Genomic DNA, 27,182 nt, shown 5'->3' on the forward strand with positions numbered 1-27,182 from the left:
TTCACTTTAAATTTTTCAAATCCTATTTGGTCATTTCTGGCAACCCAAGGTGCTCTGTTTAATGTGGTGAAATGCTACTTATAAGAGGTAAAGATGAAATATTATTAGTGTAAAGCAGCCTGTAAATTATTTCATGGTGAAGAGCAGTACTTGGTGTCATTTATGAAGAATAGTCAAAGCCACTTATTTGCTTTGCTCACCTTATGAAAGCAACTTGCATGAGTAAATGAGGACTGTATCTTCTGTCTCTGAGGAATGTCAGAGCTTAAACTCCACGGCAAACCACAGAGTACATTGAAGCTTTGAGGTGTTAACTATAATGACAATCAAAACTAAACAAAAAAAAAACTTTGGATTAACAGCAGTAGGTGGTGTTGCAGAGGCTGGATGGCATACGAAGGAGGTTCAGATATACCTGAAGCATTTGAAAGAAGTAGTGAAGTTTAGACTACATACAAATACCTTAGGGAACATAATCCCTTGGATGGCAGAGAGACTGATATCACTGTATGATGCTGCTTATAAAATCATCGGCACACCAGCTTGCATTCAGCTAATCAGTGTGTTCCCCATCACCCTTTTCAAATATCTCGGACCCGGTTTGTGCATGGTTTCCCCAAAACATTTTTTGACGTAGCAGGTTGACATTCTTAACACTCTGTGCATGTGGAATATGGTGATTCACAAATGGACTCTGTGTGGGATGCTTTTTCATCTTCATGTCAGGAAGTATTTTATTAAGAAATGCACCTTAATTTCTGTCAGAGTGAAGGCTGACGCAAGCTCTCGAGCTCAAGAGTAAACGAAGCTCAGGTCCAGCTCTCCGCTTTGCAGGACTCCAATTTGATGGAAACTCTTCAAGTATCTTCCTGATGATGTACCTAACGATTGCAGGTTCTCAAAGTAAATCAAGTTTTTCATCTACTCAGTTTTCATTCTGGAACTGGAGATGCTGTCAATGGTTCAGCCTCAGTTCTCTTTGTTTGCTCAATTCCTCTTCCTCAATGTTGTGCTTCATCGGTATTTGTCTCTCTGAGTGGAGAATCTGTTGGGAAACTTTGGTTGAAGGACGAATGACTTTTTTAGAAATCTATTTGTAACCTAAACTATTCTGATAGCCAGCAAAGCAAGTTTTTGTTTAATTGTTTGTCTGGAACTCTATGTAGACTGTCATTTTCTGAACGAGAAACCCCTGTTTTGGATGATGGCAAGCAAAGGCAGCTACACTTTTCTGTCCATCTGATCTCTTACAAGAGAACACGTCATGTTGGGGCATCCAAAATATTGGAGGTGGAAAGGTGTGTAAGAAACAATACAGCCTGATTTTTTAAAAAAAGAATTTGTTGTTGACAGAAGAAAGAATTGTTTTATTCATTCCAAGTTGAGAGATTGTTTTGTGGCTCATTTTTGTTGAGGTGCATTTGATTCCACTTGATGGGAGGCCACATACTGTATAAAGACAGTCAAAAGTGTTGAATTAGAAGTCGTGAAATGTATGTGTATTTTACGGAAACGCATCGCTGCCACCAAGGAAAAATAAATCCTCACCCTTATCTTGTAATTACAAGAAACGTATCACAGAATTATGAGGAAATTATCTCATAATTACAAGAAAATTATCTTGTAATTATGACTTAGTAATTCTCGCGTACTTTATGTGCTCACGCGATAGCACAATTGTTGTATAATACCTTTATCAAGTAGGGAGCTACTGTACTTCAGCATGCGTAGGCTGCAAGGAACACGTTAAAGGTTTATTCCATGATGAAAAGAGAAGAAAAGAAACAACGTTTTGGCTGTGAAGCCCTCACCCGGGTCCCCGGCGTCACTCAACAGGGAACAGGCCAGCTGAGCTAAAGGGAGATCTCCTCTCAGCCCGACGGCTGAGGTCCCTGCTATTCACAGGGAAGGGTGGTGACGTCACCGCGCTGGCAACTGGCTCGCACAACCTGTAATGTCGGCGGTGTCCGTTACAATACCTATATCACTATGTCCAGACTTTTTTAAGCAGTGGAAGTGATTGCACCTGTAACTGTTCATAACGGAACCATCATTGCTTTGAACTCTAAATCACACAATACTGGTCTTAATGCTTGTAATGAGATTTCATTATGACTAAACCCCAGTTGAAATCTGTACAAATTCTGCAGTGCTGGACACGATCATTAAACCGAAAGTGCCAGCCAAGTTCACCGTAGCTTCTACATGCGTTCAGTGCACAACGTAACAGGTTGTACATACACTGACGTAAGCTTTGCTATCTCGTAATCATGAGATAAGGGGGCAAATTGTTTTTTCCCCTTAGTGGCCATGCGCTTCCGTAGTATATATATACTTAACGTTATAAATTAGGTAATGCTTTTCTAAAGAGTGTGGGGTTCCTGAAAGAAAAGAAACATAATGATAAAACTCACTTAGCAGATGTGTGTTCCGGTGGAGATACTATATATACCCATTACTCAGAAACTCAGTACGTAATGTATATACCCATAACCAAACTCAGAAAGCAAACATATGCATAACATAGTGTTAAAAAATTCCAGAACTGCTAGCAATATAAAGACTAGTAAGGTATATTAAAATATATTTCAACATATCACAGCAGACTGCACATTCCCCCTTGCAAAGCTCTGCTCGCAGTCAGTGCATGTTATGTACAGAAGATTGTGTTTAACCCAACGATCTGTGAGCTGTGATCAGCGCCCACCCACGGGTGGAAGGTGCAGGGTGGGTTTTAAAACAGACCAGGGTATTTAACTTGTGTTTTGTCTGGTCCTGAATCAGATCGGTCTAATTTCACTGCTGTCCTCCGGTCTCCTGACTTCCAATGTGTTTAGCTGTTGTAGACCTCAGCAGACCGTGGCTGGGAATGATTCGGTATGACAAGACACTACAAAGGCTGTTGAGCTATGGTACATTATAATGTGTAATTTTCATACTCAAGACGTCTGTTTATTTTAAAAATAACTCCCTGCCTACACCCATACCCCTCCAATTAAAAAATGACATTTCTACAAAAACTATTTTGTGCTTGTTGGTATGCCTACACCTCTCTTATTCTTTGCAGGTAATCTGATCAGCTCTGGACATCACAGTGCAGTTCTCACCCTTGGCTGAATGAGAGGGTATTTCCTACTGACTTCCTGTCCTGCATGCTGGGATGACAAAAACAACAGACCCCATTGCAAGTAAGTTCCAGACTATTCTCAGATGTTATCCTGTTAAAATATCTGTATATCACATCAATTAAGACTAGAGGCATATACTGTAATCTATTTACTGAACAAAGTATCTGTTGAAGTTTGTCCTATTCTTTCAAGGTGAAGAGTTTCCTAGTGTAAGTTACTAAATGTCAGCTGTATGAATCTTATCCCCTTCCAAGACAAACCTGGTGACAAACCTGGTGAATAAATGGCATATAGTGCCTATTTGTTGGTTTTGTACAGTATATATCCTTAGTGCTTGATGCTTTCTACAGGAATTCCCCCTGTACTCTCAATAGCTGTAATCAAATATAGGAATGATTCCAATAATGATAGAGTGATAGGAGTTTAAAAATGTACCGTGTTGTTTCATTGGAAATGTGCAGTGCATGTATTTTTCTCATTAAATTCAAAGATTCATATTCGCATGTTGAAACACCATCAGGAAAAGATGTCTTGTCCACATATTACATTGTTTAATGAGAATGCCACACTTCTTTAGTGTTATTTTAGGGTACCACACCAGTATCTTTAGGGATACTTCACATTTCCTCAAGGAGTGTGAATGATCATCTATTTGAGAAAATCTGTATTATTTTCCATTCATTAAAAAACTTTTTCATTTTCTTTATTTGAATTGCAGCGTTCCAGTAAGTCTACACAGGAGGTTAATCATGTACTGTAGAATGAAATAAAAGATTATCCATAGATATGAGGGCCACAAAGATGTACAGTACACTGTTGCAAAGACATCCAGGTCAGGTTTTACATATCACATATTTTTTTTAAACAACAGTTTTTCACCTTTTCTTTCTGCATTGTTTTGTTTATGTAAACCACTGAAAGACACACACTTTTCTCACACTTTCTACCTTCAGTTCCTCGAAGGAAGTAGTATAGGAAAGGGCCTTCCAAACGACCACACACTGAGAGGAGGTTAATTCAGCTTCACTGCGAATGGTTTTTCTCTAATGACTTGGTGTTTAGGGTTACAATTTAGGCAAAGGTTTGTATGTTGAAATGGGTCTCTCTCTTGGTACCCAAAGTCAATTTTACGGGAGAGTTAAGATCTGAGAGGTTTGAAGGCCTGATTCTAGGTGACTCATCCCCTTCTCCTTCCTTGCTCTAGCCAGCTGCTCTCTGTGAGGTGTGACTGTGAGGAGATGAATCTTAGTCCCGAAACCAAAGTCAAAAGAACACAAGAGAGGTTACCAATGACATATCCCATAAGCCCCAGAAAGTATCCAGTGGAGTGATTCCAGAGCAGCAATTTATTTTCTGCACTGTAGAGGCCAAAACCAAGCACAGTATTCTAAATAAGGCTGTATGATAACACCCCTTAGTTGAAATTAATTTTAAGTCAAACACTTTGCCTTTTTAGCTGCTTCCACACATTGCCTGCATGATATTGATGACGCGTCGATATAAACACATACTGGATGCCAACATGTGCGATAACCCCAGGTTCAGACTCACAGAGCTGTTGGGCCAGAGCAAGCCTCAGCTAACAGCTCCTACAGTTACAGTACCACACGGAGGACTGGAGCCCTCCAAGCTGAAAGCGCTTGCTCTGGCCTGGTTCCCTCTAAATCACATTTAACTGGTTTCAAATTTTTACTTTTTTATTTTTCACCAGATTTTATCCAAAATATATATAAGTTTGGAGATTCTAAAATGACAACACCCCCCACCATCATTTTTTGCTCTGATATTCCAAAACTTTTCAATATATCCTGAAGACAATGTGGTATTCACGTAGTATTTAACAGGTACTTGTCACTTTCTTTGTTTCTTTGTGAAAATGGTGCTAATAACAGTGGAACACATTTTCTTCCCACACCAAATGAGTATCTCCCTTGCTGCTAGCATGGCATTCAGATAAAAATAAACCCTACAGAAAGAAAAATCAGGGCTACACTTCTGACAAGGTGTTTCAAACTTCAACGCACCGGTAATACTAGAAACTGTAGACTTAAATCCACACAGAGACCATTTAGATGTAACAAAATCAGTAAATGAACTGGAGTTTACCTGAGTAAACACAAGATTCCTGCTGCTTTTCAGTTAATTCATTCACCTGATTAAGAAGCAGACTATTTAAGAACTGATAAAAGGAGGCCGGTGAATCAATAGCATTTAACTCCAACATATAGGGGCTGCATGTGAAAAAAAGGTGTATCATAATGCAATAGTTGTACAATCTAGGCTGCTGTGTTGGGGAACACAATTGATACTACTATCCTATGAATACAGCAAATGTCTAAAATAGAGAGTGAAAACTTGTTAGTCTCTGGATTTTCAGATAGACTTAAGGGAGAATGAGGGGAAATTGTTTTTTTTTAATGCCACGTTGATTTAGATATGCAAGAACAATTAACGGGCAAAAACAGACAAAAAGATTCAACAGCTTGAAACAATTCTATGAGCAATACTATGCTCTTGTATGAGATTATGTTATAAATGGTTGTGTCAAAGAAAATGAAAATATTATCTAAGGTAAGTTGAGAGGCAAAAGACAGCACGTCCTGCCAACATTTTACTTCTCAGATGTTCAGAAGTACTTTAGAGAACGGGTTCTTCTGTGACCTGAGACTTGTACCTTAAAATATACAGTTTTTCTTATTTTTCTAACCTTAAACTGCAAAAGAGTTTGTGAATGTATTTTAGTTCAGTTGTCTTTCTGGCAGGTTGCTTCAGAACTGTTAATATTCTATTTGCATATTTAAATTTGATATTGTTTATGTTCAAGCATTTCCCTTGAAACTGGAAAGTTAAATGTTGTATTATTTTCAATGTGACAGAATTCATTCAATATTATTCTCTTGTTCCAGTTTCTGTTTTCCTAGCCTTCTTTAATTTACTGAGACTTTATTGTCTCTGTACTGTACATATCAAACATTGCTTTGTGAGGAAGGCATGTTGACAGTGACAGTACAGTGAATTCAGTTTTTTGCTTTTTATGATCTGCTAAATTCTATCTACTGTATATGCATCTTAAATGGTGAGGCTCTGTCATTTCAGCACATTATAAACATACTGTATGTTTTTGGATTCTCATTTATAAAAGCAGATTTTCAGGAATTCCCTAAGAAACATTCACAAAAATGTATAGATAAATGCTGAACGCCTAGACTATGTTTCAACACAAATTATTTTTTAAAGTTTTAAGGTTAAACAATTAATTATTAAGTGTAATTAGGATGGGATACTGAAATACAATATTAGTAGTTTAGAAACAACAAATTGTTTTAAAGGTGCTAGTGTTCTATCTTCTGTCTTATCTGCATCTTTAAGACTGATATTTTATATATTCCTTTTATATTTCAAATTATTTTCTGTGTGACAGAATTCATACAACATTGTTCTCTTGTTGCAGTTTCTGTTTTCTCAACCCTCTTTTAGAAACGCAGCTTAACATGGTGTCAGGTTTATTTTGATCTTTTTCTTCCTCTGTACATACGGAGCACTGCTTTGTTAGAAAAGGATGATGAAATTTTCAGTAAATTCATTTTTTTTCTTTTTATTATCTGCTTAATGCTATCTACTAAATGCATCATCACAAACTTCTGTTCCAATAACTATTTGTGGTTTCTCACTCATAAAAGTACATTTTCAGTCATTTACTAAGAAACATTCACAAAAATGTACAGATAAATGTTCAATGCCTAGACTACTAACACAGATATTTTTAAAGGTTTAAGGTTAAAAATTAATTTTTAAGTGTAAAAATTACGAGATGCTAAAAACAATGTAAGCAGGTTTCAAATGACAAGTTATTTTTAAACTGCTAAAATTCTTATTGTATATTTAAGCTTGGGATTGTATATGTTCAAGAATTATCCTTTAAACTGGAAATTATGTATATATTTTCTACAGTGTATGACAGAATTTATTCAGTATTATTCTCATGTTGCAGTTTCTGTTTTTTTAATACTCATTTCTGAAATTTAGCTTAAAATGGTGTCAGATCATATTTACTGAGACTTTTATTACTCTGTACATTTCAAACATTGTTTTTTTAGAAAGCATGGTGAAATGTACAGTCAATTCATTTTTTTGCCTTTTATTATATATTAAATTTTATCTACATGCGTCCAGAATGGTGAAGGCTCTGTCATTTCATCATTTTATAAACTTCTGTTTCAATGAACATTTTGGTTTCTCATTCATAAAAGGAAATTTCAGTAATTTACATTCACAAATATGTGTAGATAAATGCTTAATGCCTAGACTGTCAAAACAAATATTTACAAAAAAATCTGTGCTTAAAAATAAATTTTTAACGAAATAATGACAGGATACTTAAAATCCACAACTTCAGATGTAAGAATGATTAATAATAAGAACTAAAAATATATTTATGCCCGTAAAAGCTATTAATGTAATGGGGATTTATAATATATCATACTCACTTATTGCAAAACAAATTAAAATTACAAAGCTACAAATGAAAGCAAGGCAAACACAAAACATAAACATACAAAAGCTTCTGTAAAAGCAGGGTTTCAGAATAGTTTCAAATCTTTTTGGGATAGTGCACCAGAGCTTTGGGGTACAAGGTGTAGACAAATGTTGGGGCCACATGGCATGTCAGTATCAACAGAGCCATTTTTTGCTTGTTTACAAAAATCAGTCATTCAGATTTTAAGATCAAAACCTTAACCGCAAAAAGGATGTGGATCCTACTAGAAAGAAGAAGGATTTTTAAATGAACTGAAAGCCTCACGGGAAGCTGGTGCGAGGACTCCAGCACAGAAGTGATGTGATTGGCTGCATATGAATTAGGCAGGATCACAGCTGCTGAATTCCGAGCACACTACATGGTTACTTTTTTAAATGTAGCTCTTTTTAAAAGACTCCTGCAAATAGGGTGTTACATGAACCAATCTGTGAAAAATCAAATAAGAATCAGTTTTCCACTGTAGACACAGTCAACGTAGGACACAGACACAGTACTTCAAAGATGAAGAACTGGTACATTGACTTTGTCTGGCATTTGCGATCCGGGGTTGAAAAACACACCTGCAGTCCTGATTTTGGAAAGATGTGGATTACAGCTGTCTTTTAACGTAATGTTGTATTTGACAACAACAATATTAAATAATAATTGTAAAGAACCTCAAAGTTACATTAAAAACACTTAAATGTAGAAAAGAATTACCTTTCATTCAGAAAATTAATCTTGCATGAAAAACGCTCAGGCAATCATATGAAACATTAAAATATACTGTAGATAAGTGGAGTAAAAGTTGTTTCATGTTTTATTAAAGATTATCATTTCTTGCACATAAAGAAATTGTCAACACATTTCCTTGCCCCTTTCAAATGAAAAGTGGTGTTTTTATCTAAACCTTTACAAGTGGACTCAAAAACCATAGAAAAGGCACCAGAAAGAGTAAACCTCGTAGTTATTTTTTCAGAATTACTCAAATTGACATTTTTTCCTAGTCAGAATATGTTGTATGAAGAAGGCATTTTTATATTCCTCTCTTGAAAATATACAGATCAGGAGGAAAACAATCAGGTTCAGATTCTCTTAGTTCAGCAGCCTCCTGTTAACAGGAGACAAAATTAAACTTGTGGTCAATTTAGTTTCTGAACAAAAATATTCTGCAAAACTGTTCAAGTAAGAACCTGCATAAATCAGTTCAAGGTTATATTATTTGTTGACCACATATGGCTGAGACATTTCTGCTTCCTAAAAACAGAATTCTGAAACGGATGAAGGAAGAGGCAGTTCAGGTCTCGCCACACAACTGTCTAAGCAACAGGCACTACCTACACTGAGCAATAGTTAAAACCTTTACACTGCCATTTTAAACTCTGTCCTGCCCTTTACTAAACTAAATATACTTTGTCATTATTAAAAGTATGAAGGATTCCAGGTTGTGTTATTTTTTTAAATTAACAAGCCATTTTTCCATTTCAAATTAACACATTCAATATTCCAACAATTTATTAACTACAGTTAACACATTGTAGGAATGGAATGGTTGTACAGCATATGTACTACTGTATATACAGTATATGCAACGTCCAACTAAATGCTACACTGTACAATTCTAGTTGTATTTGCTTCTAGGGACTCTGAATACAACAGCAAACAGTGGATCAAACTGACGCTGATGAACTTTAACACAAGTACACCCAGTGTAAAAAACTCACGATACAAAATTGTTTAGTTTGATTTTAATTCCCATCGGGACATCTGCAGAACTATTGACCCTGTCCACAACCTGTTATTTTGGTTAGAATACGTTATATGTATTGATATGTCAAAATGTTAGAAACTAATGATCATTAAAATATCTCCTCCAAAATGTTTTTTGTGTACTACATAACAAGACCTCACTCCTTATAAATCTATCACACCCCCTGAGCTAAACCAGTCTCATCTCAGTTGAAGCATTTGTAGAAAAAAACTCCACCTGGGATTTGGATCTTCACAGTCAAAGCCATATAGTGAAATAACAGGGCATCAAATTCTGAAGTTATAACATTGTTCCCTTTTTGGTTACAGTCAGTTAAAGCGCTTATTTTGAATATTAAAGACTTTATTGAAAGATATTGCTGAGTAAAATATCCTACTCGTCCTGTTGTACCTGGGTAGGCATTTGGTCTTCAGAAATGTTCTTACAGGAACAGTGTCAATAGGCCCTCCTGAGGATTTCTATTATAATAATGTACAGTATGGAATGACTCAACTTCACCTGAGCACTTGAAGACAGAGTAAGGAATTGCTTTCAGTACACAAGTGCACAGTAAATATAGAACTTAAAGTATGTACAATAATTGTTAGCCTTTACCTGTTACCCACAAGAGCAAAGTTAAACAGTCTTAAATTTATTAGTAATATCACCTGCATCACTTTTTCAGAGAGCCATATATATATATTATGATGACAGAATAATATTCTAGGACTCAAGATGTCTTTTTTTCCTAAAAGATGTTAAGACTGTTTTGTCAAAATGCACTGCCACAATTGTTGTGTTTTTGTCTCTAAGCAGTAGAGCTCTTTGGTACTGTATCTTTCCATTCTCCTTTAATAAGACTTAGCTTAATCCAAATCATACTAATGTCTGTTGGACCTCCTGACCAGCTTGTGGCTTGTTACTGGGGACAGGGTTTGAGTGGGGAGTGTTGTGAAGATGGTGTTGTACAAGGATCTCAGATTCCAAATACTAAAATCAATTTCCACTATTGTAAGTGAAGGGTTTACAAATGTATATGTATATATTATTGTATCAACTTATCGATACAAAGAGATCTAATATGTTGTACCGCGGTCCATATTTCTCCCAGAGGGCATGTCTTTTTTTTTTCGGAATAATGGAATACAGTAACTGTGATGGATGTTTCAATGCTCTTTTTTCTCATCATTATTTTTTTCTCATTTTTTTTATTCATGATGATTCAATTTTAATTTAGCGGCGATGCAGGTTTTTTTTTGGTGCAGTGTTAAGCATTCAGCTTACAGGATGTTTGAAAATATGTTTATTTATCTAAAAATATTCTGCCTTTTTTTTCACGCTGTAAAAAGGAACACTATTTAAAGTGAAAAAAACCCTCCCTGACCCGTTAACCACTGAGGGGGGCTTGATGTGAATAATCTGAAGCACGGCAGCACATTAAATACTTGCTAAAGTTTTTCTGTACAAATGAAGGGGATAGCTAATGTGCAGAAGAAAAGATGGCATGGGCTTATTCTGAATGCTTATTTTCCTGTAACCCTTGATATAGGTAATTATTTTGGCAAGATTATTTTGCATTTAGATTTTTTATCATGTACCTTTTTAAAATAAAAATATAGTAGATTCAGTTTGTTTGTTTACAGTACTATACAGTATATCGCAAAGGAACAAGTAATAGGTTTATTCCATGCTGAAAAAAAGAAGAAAGAGAACACAACGTTTCGGCCGTGGAGCCTTCTTCAGGTGACAGATATACAGTATATCTATATATCTATTTATCCAGGGTATCTTAATGAATTGTAAATCGCAGTTTCTGGAGACACATGAGTTTGAAAACCGAAAAGGTATTGGATGTAATGTTTTAAAATGTTTTCTGTCCAGGTGAAAACTTTTGACATCGTCCCCACCGTATCAGATGCTAAACTAAATGTTTTTATCAATATTCTTCCAGAATCACGTTGTAGAGAGCTGACAGTCTCTCTCTCTCTCTCCCAGTTTTTTTAATGTTAAAACCAGGAAATAAAACTATTGAATGGAGTCAGTGATGTAAAGTCATAACACTGCTAGATCTACTGTAGTTTTTTTAACTTTAGTTATTACTTTCGCAACACATTAACATTAGTGTTAGTAAGATATGAGAGAACCAGTCTTTAACTGTTTAATTTCAGTATTATTTCTGCGATAAGGTATAATAAATAATGGAAACCTGAATATTTTCTGGACTATGACATTTCTGGAGGGAAAAAAACATAGAGATGTACAGTATATTTAATATATCTGGCTAATGTTCTGATCAGAGGCACTGAATTTGTGATAGTATATTGCCATGGGAAACCTTATGCTATGTATCTTCTACTACCATGTGAAAGAGCTTAATGTGAACACAGCAAGTAGAGTATATCCACTTACACAGTAATGAACAAATGAACAGTAATATGGAAATTAAGAACTGTTTACATAGTAAATAAAAGCTTGTAATATTGTTCTTTAATTCTGTTTATAACACAGTGTTAATTTTCACATAGAGTGGGCTGTTTGGTACACATTTATCAAGAAAGTCTGATATATACTGTACTGCTATATATGTAATTCACTATAATAATACTGTATTGAGAAGACTTAACAAAGCAACAGTGGATATTCAGAAATTTAGCTTTTTGTCATTTTGGAGATACTGTATGCGCTATCACATGCTTTTTTAATTCTATCTTTTAAACAATTTACTTCTAACATATTTTTATGAAGTACTGAGCTGCATCACATTCAGGGCTTTTAGTGCATGAACTAAATAGCGCATGTTTCTTGTCTGTCTCTGCCGACGAGCCCCACTCCAGGTACATGTTATGTTTTGCTTTTCATCAACATTGAAATCAGTTCTGAAATGGCTCGTTAATTACTAATCAGAGCTTTAACCAAGATTGCATGTAAGATGTTCGTTTGTACAGTAAATGCTCCCTTTTGTCCTATAAAGGTAAAAAACACTTAGGGTAGAATGTAGCTAAATGAACAAGCACGTCTGTTTTTTAAAAAATAAGCTCTTGTTTTTTAAAATAATGGTTTACTTATTATAGAGCCAATGATCAATAAAAACAGAAGGATGTATACTTTGTATACTGTCTGACTTAGGAAATCTTCATAAAGTGGACTAAAGCTGATCAAAATCACCAAGCTTTTTCCAATTCTTCTTTGTGTTTTAGTGTCTCTTTAATTTTGGCATTTTTCTGCTAAACATATCAAGAATCTGCTTTAAATTTGATAGAAAGGTTTCCATTTTTTATTTTGAGGCAAGATCATCTGTTGATCCTGCACATCAATTCCTTGCAATGAATACATTGACAATGGTATTTTAGAATTTGTGATTCAAGAAGTTGGGTAAAGAGAATGACAGTGTGTTGGAACATGAGAAGCTGTTGATCCTTACTAGGACTACAAGACACTGGAGACCAGATAAGTGAGTAAAATAACAATGACAAAAACAAGTTCACAGTCCAGCAGATTGCACCTTTCCTAAAGGGTATATCAGAGGATTCTTTGCACTTACCCACTTTTTAAAGCAATTAGATGTCAGGAAGAACATAATGTAAATTAAGAAGGAAAAGGCTACGACTTTGTCTGAATGCAGAAATATTCTTCCACACAACCAAGAAGATCTGTCTTAACCTTTTTTTTTTCAATGTGATGGACAAACTCCCTGACAAGGAGTGGGACTGGTACAGAGATCTAATGTACTCTTATTTAAATATAAGGTCACCTGTCGGGTAAGTATGAAAACAATCACACAACTTGTAAAACTGTGATAGTTCTGTCAATTTTGTCCCATCTTATTATAAATTCTGTTTATAATATTATTAATAATATATGTGTAGAATACAAATCATCTAAGCTTACACTATATATATATAATTTAGTTATAAAATAATTTGTATAAAAATAGGTAACCTTTTTAACAGTTGGAATTACATTGTATAGTTTTTTGATAGTGCATCTATCTTACATTTTCTAAAACATTTTACTCCTTACCTGCTAGGAATTTCTTTCAGCCAGTGTTAAAGTAAACTCAATTCATTTTACTCTGTGGTTCACCATGCAAAGCTGGGTGTTTACAAAGCTTGTCATTCAAAAGTGTCATTTAAACTCCTTTCTTTAGAAGAGAGTAAAGAGCACCCATTAAAGATAAAAAGAAAATGACAGTATAAAATCTGATGAAAGGCAATGATGGCTGATATCCATTTTCTTTGGGTTTTTTTCCAGGTCAATAACTTGTGTATTAACATGTCAAAATATGACAAGTGTCATTTTGGAAATTAAAAGTCTGTGTTAATCCTTCATTGCAACAGGCAAAGTATCATTTATATTTTATACAAATTAGTATTTGTCTTAAAATTGCAAATGTTCTTCTTATTAAGATTAAATCAATGAAAAGTATTTCTGACTTTTCTTGTCTCCACATATTTTTCAGTAGAAAGTTAGGAAGAGATCCTCACTGGCTTCGGGGACACCAGACTCCACCTGTCTGGAGAAAGGAGACTGCCATCTTGCAGGTAGTTTCAGTAACTTTGTTTCCTTATTGATTAAATAGGTAAATATAATGACAAAAATCTCTCTCTATATCCCCACATTATTGCTTTTTGTCTGTTCGCATGTATGATTTTTATTTGTATCTCCCAAACTATAAAAAGGGAAATGAGCAACAGGTCTTTCTAAAATTCTTAATGAAGCATCCCTATTGCAGGGACAGCATTGAAATTAATGCAATTCTAAATTGTTTTGAAATCTCTTCATTGAGGGCAGAACTTCAGGTATGATTCCCCTGCTGTAATGTTATTAATCTGGAAAAGCTGATGCACATAAATACTGACATTCAAATACAAAAATAAAAATAGGAAAAGACATTAATGTACAGTAGTAAATAAAATAGGGCATTTTTTCTTTGGGAATTACTAAAAACATATTTGTATTGCTTATTTTACCGTTTTATTCCCAATTTCACAACAAGGCATAAAAACATAAAAACACATAAGAACAAAGATTGTGAACAAGAAAGAGGAGGCCGCAGGCCTGTCTCGGCCCAGTCTAGTCTTTCAGGAGCTAAGTTAATCTTAAAACATCGGTCTGTCACTTCTTGAAGGAGATCTATTGTAGAAAATATAAATACAAAGAAATTCAACAGATAAATACACAAGAACCAGCAGACAAAATGTGTGATTTTCTTAAGCAACAAAGTATTTCAGAAGGCTGCTGGGCAAAGAATGAAAACCCTCCAGACCATAATAATGTTCTTCAAAGTGTAACATTATGGTTTTCTTTTCTTGATATTTCTGTCTCCAAGCTCCTTAAATGGCAAACAACCAAACAAAAAAACATGCTTCTATTATAACATTGCCAGAACATTGTCCTGTGTCCCAAGTTATTGTTTTGCTAAACTGAATTAAGAAAGGAGTTGTTCGGAACACTTAGCATTTATATGCTACTTAATGATAACGTCAGAAAGAGTGTACTGGTAGTTTCTCCAGCAAGGGACAGCTAATTTTAAACGCGAAAACAAAAATGACTGGCAGGAACTCTGCTGGCCAATAAAGAGGAATCTATTTATAGGGGACTAATGGTAAATTTAAGTTGTAAACAACTCTAATGATCAAATTATTGATGGTCCAAAGGATTGGGTGAGTAACCTTCTGTATATTAGGTAGAACTATAGAACATCTGGATTCAAGTTTAATTTACTAGCCAGTCATGAACAACAGGAAATGATTGTTAAGGTAGATAAACTACTCTTCATGTAAAATAACTGCATACCTTTTCTAGAATGTATATTTATTAAGATATTGCTTCAGTATAAAGCATTTTAAAGCTGTACTTAAAGGGTATTTCTGATGTACTGTATCAATACGTGTTAAATTTCTTTTGAAGTACTCTATTATGTGATATAATAATCCACTAAAAAATCAGAAATACTTTTACCCAATTTTTTATATGTGCAGATCTACAGTTTTGTGGAAAACTACAAATACCTCTGCAGGAGCATGTGAATCTTTAGTTTATTGTGAATAAATGATTTTTTATTAAATGTAAAAAACATGAATGAATAAAGTCTCACAGCGCAGCTGTGACTCAACCAGTGAATTGACAGGATTGAAGGAAAACGAAAACGGGCATTAATTAATAAACGAGAGAAACTTATTTTTCACTTCCTTCGCTAACTGATGAGTCAAATCAGTCTAGAGAACTGTAAGCTGGTTCCTTAGAGTAAACTTTTTAAACACAGACTGGTAGACCAAAAGACAGATGGAGTTTGTTGTTGCATTCTCCTCGAATAACGTGGGTAGGAACAGGAGAAAGTGCTGATACACAGCTGCAATCTGAGCAAGGTATTCCAAATCACAAAAATGTACAGTACTGTATGTGAGCATCTTAAAGCCTCTCTCCTGTTTAAAGGGAAATGATAAGTCTTCCGGTGGTGAGGACCTGTGTTGCAGTTTTTAAGATAGAAAGAGCCATTTTCCCCCCTACCAGAACCAATGCATCTGATGTGGTTTTAGTGAAGGCAGCAAAGGCTGAAGAGTCCAGTCCTGTCCCTGTTTGTGCTGCAACAGCACAGCTCCATCACAAAGGCTCAGTGACAGCAGGGCAGTGCCCACAGGGAGTGTAGCAAAGTGTGTTTAACTGAAAAATTCAGATCCAGGCACATGTACCAATCACTGCTGCCCTCGCCCTGCTGTCTCCTGCTGATTTTACACCTTAAAACATTTCTTTAAAATTTTAAAGGTGAAAAAAAAGCCAGAAGGGCCAGGAGCAATGAAAACAAAGACTGGATCTCAAAACATGTGATGGTACTCGACGCCAAATTGCAGATCTAGAGTCCTTAATTGAATCTGAATAAAATTGGCTCCTCTAAGCCAATATTCTGAAGTATGGCAAACAGGGGTGATACAATTCCAACTTCATTAAAGACCAATGTATTGTTAGAAATGGGGAAAAAGCAAACCATGCTCATGTTGAGAAAGACCTGCAGTTACTGAAACAGCCAGTGCAAAATGAACACGCAATTTTACAGTGTCTTAAAATACTACTGTAACTATTGGAGCAGCATGATCTCTGCCCACCTTATAGTCATTGTTTTGCACAGTGAGTTAAAATGTTTGAAATCCCATTAGGAGAAGGCCTGTCATGTTTTTTCATGTCTTAAAAAATACCTATGATTTTAAAAATGTATCTTAAATTGTCACCCTTGCAGTATTTCATTCACAGTTATGAAAAAATGTTTGGACCAAATTTCGAATACTTTAACAATAAAAATCATAAGAGCCGTCAGCTATCAGTCTGTGTTTGTTTTACACTGCAGCATATTTTGGTCGTGACCACCACATCGTGAGTATATGAAAGTGTTGTATGACAACAGAGGCGCTGTATGACAGCAGGCTACAATAGATCCTAGTCACTGCACAGCACTGGAGTAGCATATCACGAGTGATGTAACAAGCTATCAAGTTCAAGTCTTTAAATACTAGGAAAGACAACCAATTTGCATTTAGGCTATCAGCTATTGATCTGATATTGACAATATTGATATGACACTTATAATGCACTGAATTAAGAATTTCAATCATATGGTTATTCAATAACACCCTAGAATGTAGAATTTCAATACACTTCAATATACGTTAATACAAGTACAAAAAGTAATCTTTTTGAGCTCATTTAGTGTTTAGAAAAAATCTGTAAAACTTAAAGTGTTTAAGCTGAATTTTTGTACTTTCTTAAATGAAGGAGTAATTTTTTCTGGTCTTTGATTTCGTTTTGTTTGCAGGAGATGTATGTGGCCCAGTCAGGGGTTGAAAAGACAAAAACATGACACTCTCTGGTGAAATAAACCCAGATGCCAGCATCAGGTAAATAGCAAGGGGGAATTCTTCACGTTTCAGACAACAGGCCATGCTAAACATCTGACAACTATATGTGATTATATGTCAGTGCTGATATTGTCATTCTGGTTAAAATAATATATAATGTAATTATGATCTTCAATATGGTCTTCAATACTCCACTTCAAGTATTGTATGGTAGATGAAACAGGGTTCAAAATAGTATTTTCTCTTTTTGTGAAAGGTCTTTATAATTTGACAAATTAAGTCAAGTCACTTTTCTTCTAGAAGTTAAAGTTTTTACATAAAAAAAGATATTTGACATTTTAGGCAAAATGCCCTTTTTATCATGATTCCAATGAGAAAATAATAACATTTCATATGAAATAATTTGCCCCAATTTCCTAATGATAAGCAAATACTGAAGACATACCAAAGTAAATGCCCGGTGAATTATACATCTGTAAAGACTATTTGGTAAAGTGACTAAGAAAAGAAACAGAATAACTTTGCCATTAGGGAAAGGTAAGAATATACCCTATAACACAAACCTTTGGGTTTGCTCAGTATGTTGGGTAACTGATAACACATCTTCTCTTCTTTTAAAAAGACTTTACAATATTAAATGACTTATAGACAAGCTTGTTATTGAACAACTGAATGTGTTTTAAAAAAGACACAAAATATCTTTATAATTCGTATTGCCAGGAGTTCACTATAAGGTACCAAAATTGTGTTGATTACAGTAAAACTTTGGTGAACATCAAATAAATTCAAAAATGATAATCTTCTGTCAAAGATATAAGATTGTTTTGCATATTTAGCATGCCATCTCTGTAGTGATTCATCATAAAAAGACCTACATTTAGAAACGTTGTTCCGTATTAGGTAATGCAGACTTTCCACAATGCTTTCAGACAGAGTTCAAGTTCACAGGTACCACTGTAATAAGTAACAACCAGAAAAGCAGTCATAAAACTCTATAGTCTTAAATTTTCCATTAACAACATGCAGACAGAATATCCAGAGGGTGTGTAGTTTTCACTATGTTTCTGGGTTTTTGTGAAGACTGTTCAGTTGCTTTGTGTAGATGTTATTATTAATATTTAGATAATTTAGTTGTTTATATAGCTGTGGTCTTAACCAGATGGTGTCCATTCAAAACAATTACTGACATTTACAGCAATATTTACAAAGTGCAAAATGTATGTGCAGTAGTGGAAAATTAAAGTTTAAAATAAAACTAACATAAAAGTATTAAGAAAAACAATATGAAGTACAGTAATTATTTTAGTTAATTCAAACAAAACCTTCATAGTTCTTCACAGAGACACTTGGAGTAGATGGCATGCTTCTTCTTCAAATTAAAATGGTTTATTTTTGTTTTCTGCACATTTATTTGGAGAAAAGATGTCAGGATTATAGAGAATGCTGATACTGTACTTAGTGTATGTGATTTTGAACCCATTACAATATAACATTTTTGTTCTAATAAAAAATTGGATGGTACTGATGTCAGATATATTGATCTTACAACTATATATATCAGTCTCTATTTTTATTTTAAGTTATAAGAAAAAAACGTTACTGAGGATAATAGTTGCTCTTTTATATATAGTATTCTTTTAGCAGACAGAATTAATTTGCTTAAAACACTTTTTTTTAATTGCAGGGAAAAAAATCTCAAAAAAACAACCTTCAGTGTTGTTGGGATGATTTTATAAAGGAAAATAGATATTATAACTGTTTCTCTACAGCTCTCCTACTTCAAAAGTAACTTTTAACCACTTAAACACTAGGGACCATTAAAATTAGTGTCAGGTTATTATTTGTAACTTTGATGCTGGTAGTAGCTTCTATCCAGTCATGTAGCATTTGGGATATTCATATGCTGGATCTATTCTGGGGCCCTGCCTGTGGTGTTGGTACTGTACATGTTTAAACAGACATGTTACACAAGTTCTGCAAAACATTGAGATGAAACGAGCAGAATGGAACCCAGAGAAATTAACGGGCATGTTATATAAGTTTAAAACAAGAGTCACGGAAGGAGAGTGAAAAGTGGAGGCTGAGAAGTCCAGCAAATTGTGTACAGCTAGTTAGCAGAACCAGCTCTGCACAGCCACGTGTAAAATGCTCATTGATGGAGGGGTCTCAGTGCTTGTTTCTGGGTGCTTTTCATGTAGGAGGTGCTAGGGCTTCTAACACTAATTTCTTATTTCTTTGCATCAGTGTTTGTGCAGGAGGGCCTAGGACTGCTATGAACTGCAGTGAGAGGCACAGAGAGAGAAAGAAGCTGCAGAAGGTTTAGAACTATTCTTCAGCAAAAACTATGCAAACGCAGTTTACATGTCTTTCAGTATACTGTACTGTATGTAATTATTTTCTTATTTTGTTGATTTTGAAGAATACATTCAAGGGGTAACATAATTTAAGCATGCAGTAAAAGATTTTAGCATGAGAGCATTTTAATGTAGGCATATGAGACATGGCATCTCCTTTTTATTTTATTAATGGGATCCCTGTTGTTCAGATTTAGTCTGCAGCTGAATTACCTGACATGACATGAATTTTGTAAGGGGTGCTGTATATTTTCCGGCCTCCAAGTTCGGGCTGTAGTTAATGAAAGAAAAGCATGCAGTTGATATAGAGGGTTAGCCACGTGATAGACAAATGCATGAAGTGAAACATGGAAGATTTCACTTAGTGCATTACATTGTGTATTATTATGTGTGCATTTACAGTACATACAGTAAGTATGTTGTCATATACTGTACCATAAGGGGTTGATCCCTGGCCCAGCACAGTTGCTAAGCGGCACGTCTGATCAGATGAGCAGTTTGTAAAGACTTGGAACACATGGGTTTTGTTCTGCTTAATAAATTAATTGGTTTCATGTAAGTCGGAAATGGCCAGCTCTGGTCCTTGAAACCAAAGCTGGATCCCCCAAACTGCTTCATTGAACAAATAACCTCTTTCAGTGGTCAAAATGAACTTGCTCCTGGTGTTTCGAAGAGTGTAGTTTATGGGGGACCTGTGAAACGTGAGAGAGCAGGACTCTCCAGATCCAGAGTGGTCCAGCCCTCGTGTATATTAAATCACAGGGCTGGTAGAAAAGACAAGGGCAAAGTCCAGCATAAGGAAAGGACAGTAGGGCAGATATTTTCACCACTTAAAAGTAACCCCAATCTGAACCCTTAGAAACTTTTCATGGGTCATTCTTGTTTGTATGACTTTTACTGAATGGAGAGCTATAATGTCCATAGACAGTGCATTGTTTTATGTTTTGAAAATACCATAAATATGAAAACAATAGGTTTTTGCCTGAACCTTGTTGAAGTTACAATTCAAAATGAGACTTGTCCTAGTTAATATATGAATGATTTAAAAAAAAAGAACTGCATACAGACTAATCTACAGTCTACTTACCAATAATATTCAATATATATTTTTGAAAAGATATGTCTCCTGGTAGCTTTAGATACTTCTGCTCAAGTAAAAGTCTGTCGTTTTAATTAATAAGAAAAAGGGAGGGAATTAGGGGTTCAATTAATGTTCTGTTTCATGTTTATGCGAAAACTGGTACTGTGTTTAATGTATGCAATAAACGCTGTAGAAACATAACCCTTTAAAAATGACCTTACGTAAAAATTACTATACTGTATAATATATACATTTAAAAAATCAGATCTTAAATTAAAATGTGATATTTTGCCTTATAATTGTAATGTTTTTGAAAATTGTCCTATTACCAATACGTTATACTTTCCTTTCAGAGAAAACTTTCCAGCGATGCAGTCCTTATTGGAAGGTGATATCTGACTGTCAGGTAATTTTATTTTTACAGATTTATTTCAAAGGGTTTAACATTACAAAACAGTTTAATTGCTTCTTAGCTCCCTAGTCTGTTTCTTCAACTTACCTGAATCAGGTAGCGATATTATATACAGTATTTCCTCAATATAATATTTTTACAAAGACTTTACAAAAACATTAAATTACTGAATTGACAGGCTTGAATGAAAGAACAACTCCTAAAATAGAATTATTTTCTCTCAACAACACAATTCTAAAAAAAGACCGTCTCTTACGACAACAACCTTACAGTCTGTAAAGCAGGCCGACAAATTAAGAAAAATATGTGTCAGCTAAGGTACAGTAGCTACATTTTTAAGACTCTGTTTACAGTTAAAATAACTGTTGAATTAATTTGTTTCAGACAAACATTGGCTGTCATTTTTAAAATTTGAACGTATCCGCCTGCTTTAAAATCGCCTCAGAATGTGTAACTTGCCTGGATTCTTCAAATAAAAGTTGCTGTTTTAAAAGATTTTTTAATAGAAAAGGAAAGAGATTGAAGAGGGTAAAAAATTTATTTGAAAAATATATTGTTTAAGCGTAGACAAATAATACAGTTTGGTTTGACTTTATTATGCAGACATTTTAATTAAAGGAAAAAAATGTCGTATTGCTTACAGACGAGAAATAAGAAAGTAGAATAAAGATGGGCTGTAATGAATGTAGTTAAAACCACACACTGCAGAAGGTGGTCTGTCAAACTATATAAGAAAAAGCTTACTAAATAGTGCGCACATAAAGATAAGTTTTTTACCAGAATTTTGTTCGGGTTTCAGTAATGCTTTATTCAATTCTATTATACAATATACTATTTGTAATAACTGTGAGAGGGCTGTCTTACTAATCAAACCCGGATCATATAATTGCACGCACTGAAGACACTCGAATAAACGTCAGAGGTTGACGCCAAGTCATATCCACAACTTTGGGCTGTTTTGCTTTTCGTGTTGGAAGAACTTGTATCCCAGAAAAAGTGAAACATAATGAATTCGCTTTCCAGTGTGTGTGAGTGCTGATCCGACTACAGGACGGAGCGTCACAGAGCAACATCAATGCATCAATACTAATAGTGACGTGGATTTAAAAAATGGATCATTTACGTTGGAATCCACCGTCTGAATTTAGAAATGTCGATCTGTGGGGTCTTCTGGCCTGTTGTGGAATGGATGGCGAAAAAACATTGAAATCAAAAGTCTGACATGCTGTAACATGCGCCGACTTTAAAAAAAAAATCTATATATTTTGATTATATGCATAGTTTTGCCTTTCATTTTTAAATTTGTTCCTCTAAGGCTTTATTAGGTCTTGCATAAAACTGAATTTTATTGTCTCTAGTATGTTGGAGGAGTAGCTCAAAATGTTCAGTGCTAACAGGCTTTTGCAATTTTGAACGCAGAATGTTTTATTGAAAAAACGTTACTTTGGGAGTTCTTTACGTGTAATAAGTCTCATACCTATTCTGTAAAACTGTGAAAGAAATGTATTTTTTTGCAAAAGGGTGAATGTGTTGTTTGTGCATTTGGATTATTTTTCATGAATTCTAAAAAAAAAGACAAATGTTGGTTCCTGAAAAAGCGTTTACTGCCATGCTTCTCAAAATTAATAGCGAATTGCGATGTTCTATATTAAAATACAATTGTAAATGAATATAAAAGTGAAGTGAAGAAGTTTATTTAAAAAGTAAAATTATGCAACTGTTTGATTAAACATTAAGCATTTGAACAACATAGAATTGTACTAAGCATTGCTCGAGGCATTACATAAAAAGAGGTAAAATGTCGTTTTTACAATGTTAGGTTTAATTTAACCTTTATTAATACTAGATATCCTTTTCTACTATTTTAATATACAAATGCATTGTGCAAAATTATATTTGTGCTTTACAATACAGTTATGAAATGCTAAAAGAATGCAGGTGTAAGAAACTGAAAAATATATTTGACCAATATTTTGCTATTATTGTATTTGTGAAATCTTAATTCTTAATGCAGTGTTCTTCAATTATCCCTGTGTGAGAATGTAACCATCTAGGCAGAAAAACGAATAGCTTATGTATGAATACTAAAACCTATCTTGCAATAAATATTTACTCACAACATCCTAAAAACATGCATTTTGCTTTTTAAGAGGATTACACAATACACTGTACAGTTATGTTTTTAACATATTGCCTTTTTTCTGCATTAGACAGGCTGTAAAATTAGGTGTGTTCCTCGTGAATCAGAGCAGTGAGGAAACGTGTGCGGTGCTGTGTGAGTGTGTTCGAGTGTGTGTGTGTCTCTCTGTGTATATATGTAGTGCATATACAGTACATTGCATATTTTTAACTCGGATATTTTGGAAAAACGTGGTATACAATCTGAAGGCTTTAATTTAGTATTGAATTAAGTTCTGGACCTTTTCTGTGATCTTGATGACATATTAAAATTAAATCATACTGTAATACTCTGACATCGATTCAGCTAGGGCATCTTACTTCTTGTTGTTGTTGTTGTTGTTTTTTAAAAAAAAAACGTACATCATATATTCCAGATGAAGTATGTTGGGGGTAAAAGTAAAGTTCCTTAAATAAAGTTATTTTTCAGCTCTGATGAATTGTTACAGTCGAGGGAAGGATCTTCACGCTAACAGGCATAATTGTTCCAAGATCAAGCTCTCAAGACTGATGTTTGTTTTAATATGATGTATAAATTATCCGTCTGTCTTTTGACAGAAAGCAGCATCCTCGTGTGTTCTGGATCTGTCATGTTTGTTTGTATTGAAACAAGAAAATATGTGAACATTTCTTTGACAAAGTTGTTTTTTAAACTCAGCTATCAAGAATAAACGGCTCCATTGTGTTCTGGTTTTAAAATGACTTGTGGTTTGCCAATATTTTGTGTTTTAATTCCATGCACACTCTGGTCAGCTTGCTCGGTCAGGAATGGGTTAATGGCGTTGGTACTGTATACAGCTTGCACTCAGACAAAATTCTCAGACACCTTGCAGTTCTTAACAAGCGCCAATAAACCGAAATCATAGATTTGTTTGCTTTTTAATACATACAACACTATTTATTCCATATTCTCTGAATGCTGTTTATGTAACTACGATGCTTCCGCCTTTGAAACGTGTTGCTGTTTTCGCGAGAGTTTGAGAGAGACGGCACCAATCAGGCGATTTGGCTCTGCTTTATGGGAATTATAGTCTTTTTCCAGCCTTTTTTTTTTCAGAAGACGCAGCTACACCCGCTGACAGGAAAGGAATGCTTTAAAGGAGCGACACGGTAAGGTTTCGCAACAGAAACCGCAAGCCCTTCCATCTGTGTCGAAATGTGAGGTTTAGCAACAAAAACACACAGTGCAAACCATGAAACAGAAGGATATATTGTCCATGGGTGAAACTCACTTCTGTGGGCGGGACAAAGAGAGTGCCTGATCTCCACAGATCACACTGGTTGGCGGTGGCACCTCGGTCGTTAATGATTGGCGTGTCTGCGAGCCTGTAATCTCTTTGAAAAGGCGCGCAAGGGGGCGGGGATAGAGTGGACTTTCCGGGGACCAATCATATCAGCGTTCCATTAATGACAGCTCCCCATTCATAAAGTGGCGTGGGCAGAGCAGCACAGCGCGTGGGTTCGAAGGCTCAGTCCTGCGCTCTAGAACGGCTGGGGGGGGGAGCGCGGCCAATCGCGGGGCTGCGGCGCAGGCTGCTGTCATTGTCATCCAATCACCGGCCGCCCCAGCGCAGCCCTGCTCCCTCCCCTTCCCCGCTCTTGAAAGAGAACCGTATGAATGAGCGCGTCCTTTCGGAAATTGACAGTTGAGTCGAGCAATGTCCGGGCGGATTTCCTTGACGGACGTGCGGCTCGTCCAATCATAAGCGGAGGTGGGCGGGCCCGAAGTATAGGAGTAGGAGGGGGCGTAGCCTTGTCGCTTCTGCTAGACGGTGGAGAGAGAGAGTGTGTGTGTAGGTACTGCAACCTGCGCTTCGCTGGGTCTGGCCGCGGTTTTTCTTCCTGCTCCACGTTCCCCAGTCTGAATCCCTCCGGCACGGTAGTGGACCCCAGAGCCGCCGCCATGCAGTCCTCGCTGGAAGCCTTCCTGCGCCTGTCCGAGGCGCCCCTGTACTGGGTCGGGGCGCTGACCGCGGCCTGGGTGTCTCTGCGGCTCGCCTGCCGGTTGCTCGCCGGGTTCCGTGTGTGGGTGGTGGGCAACGGACAGCAGGTGGGGCCTCGGCTCGGGAAATGGGCAGGTGAGCGCCTTCCTTCGCGGGACCCCCCCCCCGTTCAACCCCCCTGCCCGCGTGTAGAGAAACAGGTAGAAGCGTGCCGCTGTGTTGCGCAGCAGCGGCTGTGGGCGCACCGAGTCGGCTTCTGTCCCTGCCGGTGAAGGGTGTTGGACACCGACGCGCCGGGGGGAGTGCCGCTGGTTCCGGGGCTTTTGAAATCCGGTGCCAGCTCATTACAGCAGCAGCAGCCGCCCCGGCGCGCAAGGCACTGGGTCAGAGGTGATGGTCTCAACGGCGAGTCGGGCGCGCTCCGGGCTGTGCGTGGACGCGCAGCCGGCCGAGGGCGGGGGCTCCTCTGCGGCCCGGGCCGGTGACCTGTGTGCCTCGGCTGATGCGGTGCCGACGCCGCTGTTCAGCTCTCGTCCGGCACGGCGGACTTCGCCGCTGAAACGCATGTGCTCGGGGGGGGTGGGTGCTGGTGGCCACTGACTGTTTTCCGCGGTGTTGAGAGCCGCTGGCAAGTATACCGTGTGAACTGCACGTCAGAAGCCGAAAGAGGACGGTCCAGCATGGGTTCGTGGCGGACGAGAGTGAAGTTAGACGAAGTTGGATAGTAAGCTGAGTTGTCTTCGCAGGGGGTGGACGGTGATCCGTCTGAAACGCCCGTGTGCTCAGTGCTTGGAAGGCAGGTTAGGTGGTGCCGGGGGTCGCCAGCCAGCCCCTGCGGTGTGGGAGCTGCTGGGGGCCCGTGTACAGCGCGCCAAACCCCGGGACCCTCCGCGTCCTTCTCGCTGAAGGAATGCGTGACGCAAATCCAGGCCAAGGAGTTCATCCCTTTCAAGCGCACCTCTGATTCACTGCTCAGGAAGCTCCCCAGCAGCGTGCTTGCTCAATATTGGGGGGGAGGGAAGTGACGTGAAGGGTGTGTTTTGTCTTGAGTGTCAGCCTTAGAAAGAGGTTAAGGGACATTCACCTGAAACTGCTTTCATGTTCCTGGTATCTCCTGGGGGGGGTCATGCAGAGGCCTGTGAAGTGTATAAGGTCTGACAAGGCAGGCGCGACCAATCTCAGACCTCTGGAGCTGCATTCTTGCAAGCGGCTTTGCTCCTAAAACTTTGAGTCCCTCCCTGTGGTCTCTTTTGTTTCTAGAAAGATTTCATTTCTAATGCGGCACTGCTATTTGTTAGGAAAGAACAGTATGAAACCGCCCAATCATTTCTTCTCCACATTCAAACAAAGTACAAGAAGAGCCCACCAGGCTGCCCTGAGACTTCAGTGTGTTCAAAGCCACTTACAATCGGCTGGTGTACTGCGTTTTGTAATGGGCTTGGCTCGCAGTGTGATTTGTCATCCTGCTCCAGCTTGTTGTGCCTGTCCTGGCTCAACTGGGCTGTTTGGTTTTTGGAATCAGTTGATAATTCTGCATTGCAAACCTGTACTGCAGAGAAATCGCAGCGTCTGAGGCAAGATGGAAACAGAATTTAGTTTTGGAATCAGCATAACATTACAAAAAAAAAAAAAGATTTGAGTGTCATCCTTAAGTTAATTCCAGGTTTAAAAAAAACTTATCGTGCCTTATAAGAAGGAAAACGGATCTTGCCGTAAGTCGTCGAGGATGATGTCACGAGCGTGCAGGGAGCCGCCCTCTGGAAGGGGCCTCTGCTGCAGCGGGGGGCAGGTGTGGCCGTCGCGCTCCGGGAGGACCTGAAGTTCCTGCAGCGCAGGTCCCTCTGGCTTGGGCAAGCGGAGAGGAACCCGATGGGACAAAGTGGCATCTGTGCGAACTATGGCAGGAATGCGGGAACTCATCTCGAGAAGAACCGTTCAAGGATATGGACACAGGTCGCCGCTGCCGGCTT

General features: G+C 37.1%; 1 protein-coding gene and 1 long non-coding RNA gene across 5 annotated transcripts in view; both read left to right on the plus strand.

Moving 5' to 3' along the window:
* LOC148645427 (uncharacterized) overlaps positions 1–24,133 on the plus strand; it is a 61,388-nt gene extending 37,255 nt beyond the window's left edge. Inside the window, exons 4-9 of one of the 4 annotated variants that reach the window (XR_015928077.1) lie at positions 3,068–3,188; positions 13,854–13,935; positions 17,202–17,283; positions 19,489–19,561; positions 21,033–21,085; positions 23,700–24,133. This is a non-coding gene — a long non-coding RNA (uncharacterized LOC148645427). The remainder of the gene's footprint in view (positions 1–3,067; positions 3,189–13,853; positions 13,936–17,201; positions 17,284–19,488; positions 19,562–21,032; positions 21,086–23,699) is intronic. The other 3 variants (XR_015928078.1, XR_015928075.1, XR_015928076.1) reach the window with 3 other exon arrangements.
* An 889-nt stretch (positions 24,134–25,022) lies between these two features.
* hsd17b12a (hydroxysteroid (17-beta) dehydrogenase 12a) overlaps positions 25,023–27,182 on the plus strand; it is a 50,073-nt gene continuing 47,913 nt past the window's right edge. The window contains exon 1 of the mRNA XM_088611204.1: positions 25,023–25,347. Within this exon, the coding sequence (XP_088467330.1) occupies positions 25,173–25,347 (175 nt within the window). The 5' untranslated portion in view covers positions 25,023–25,172. The remainder of the gene's footprint in view (positions 25,348–27,182) is intronic.

This window comes from Lepisosteus platostomus, chromosome 18 (genome assembly GCF_059453375.1).
Source record: "Lepisosteus platostomus isolate fLepPlt1 chromosome 18, fLepPlt1.hap1, whole genome shotgun sequence".
NCBI lineage: Eukaryota > Metazoa > Chordata > Actinopteri > Semionotiformes > Lepisosteidae > Lepisosteus > Lepisosteus platostomus.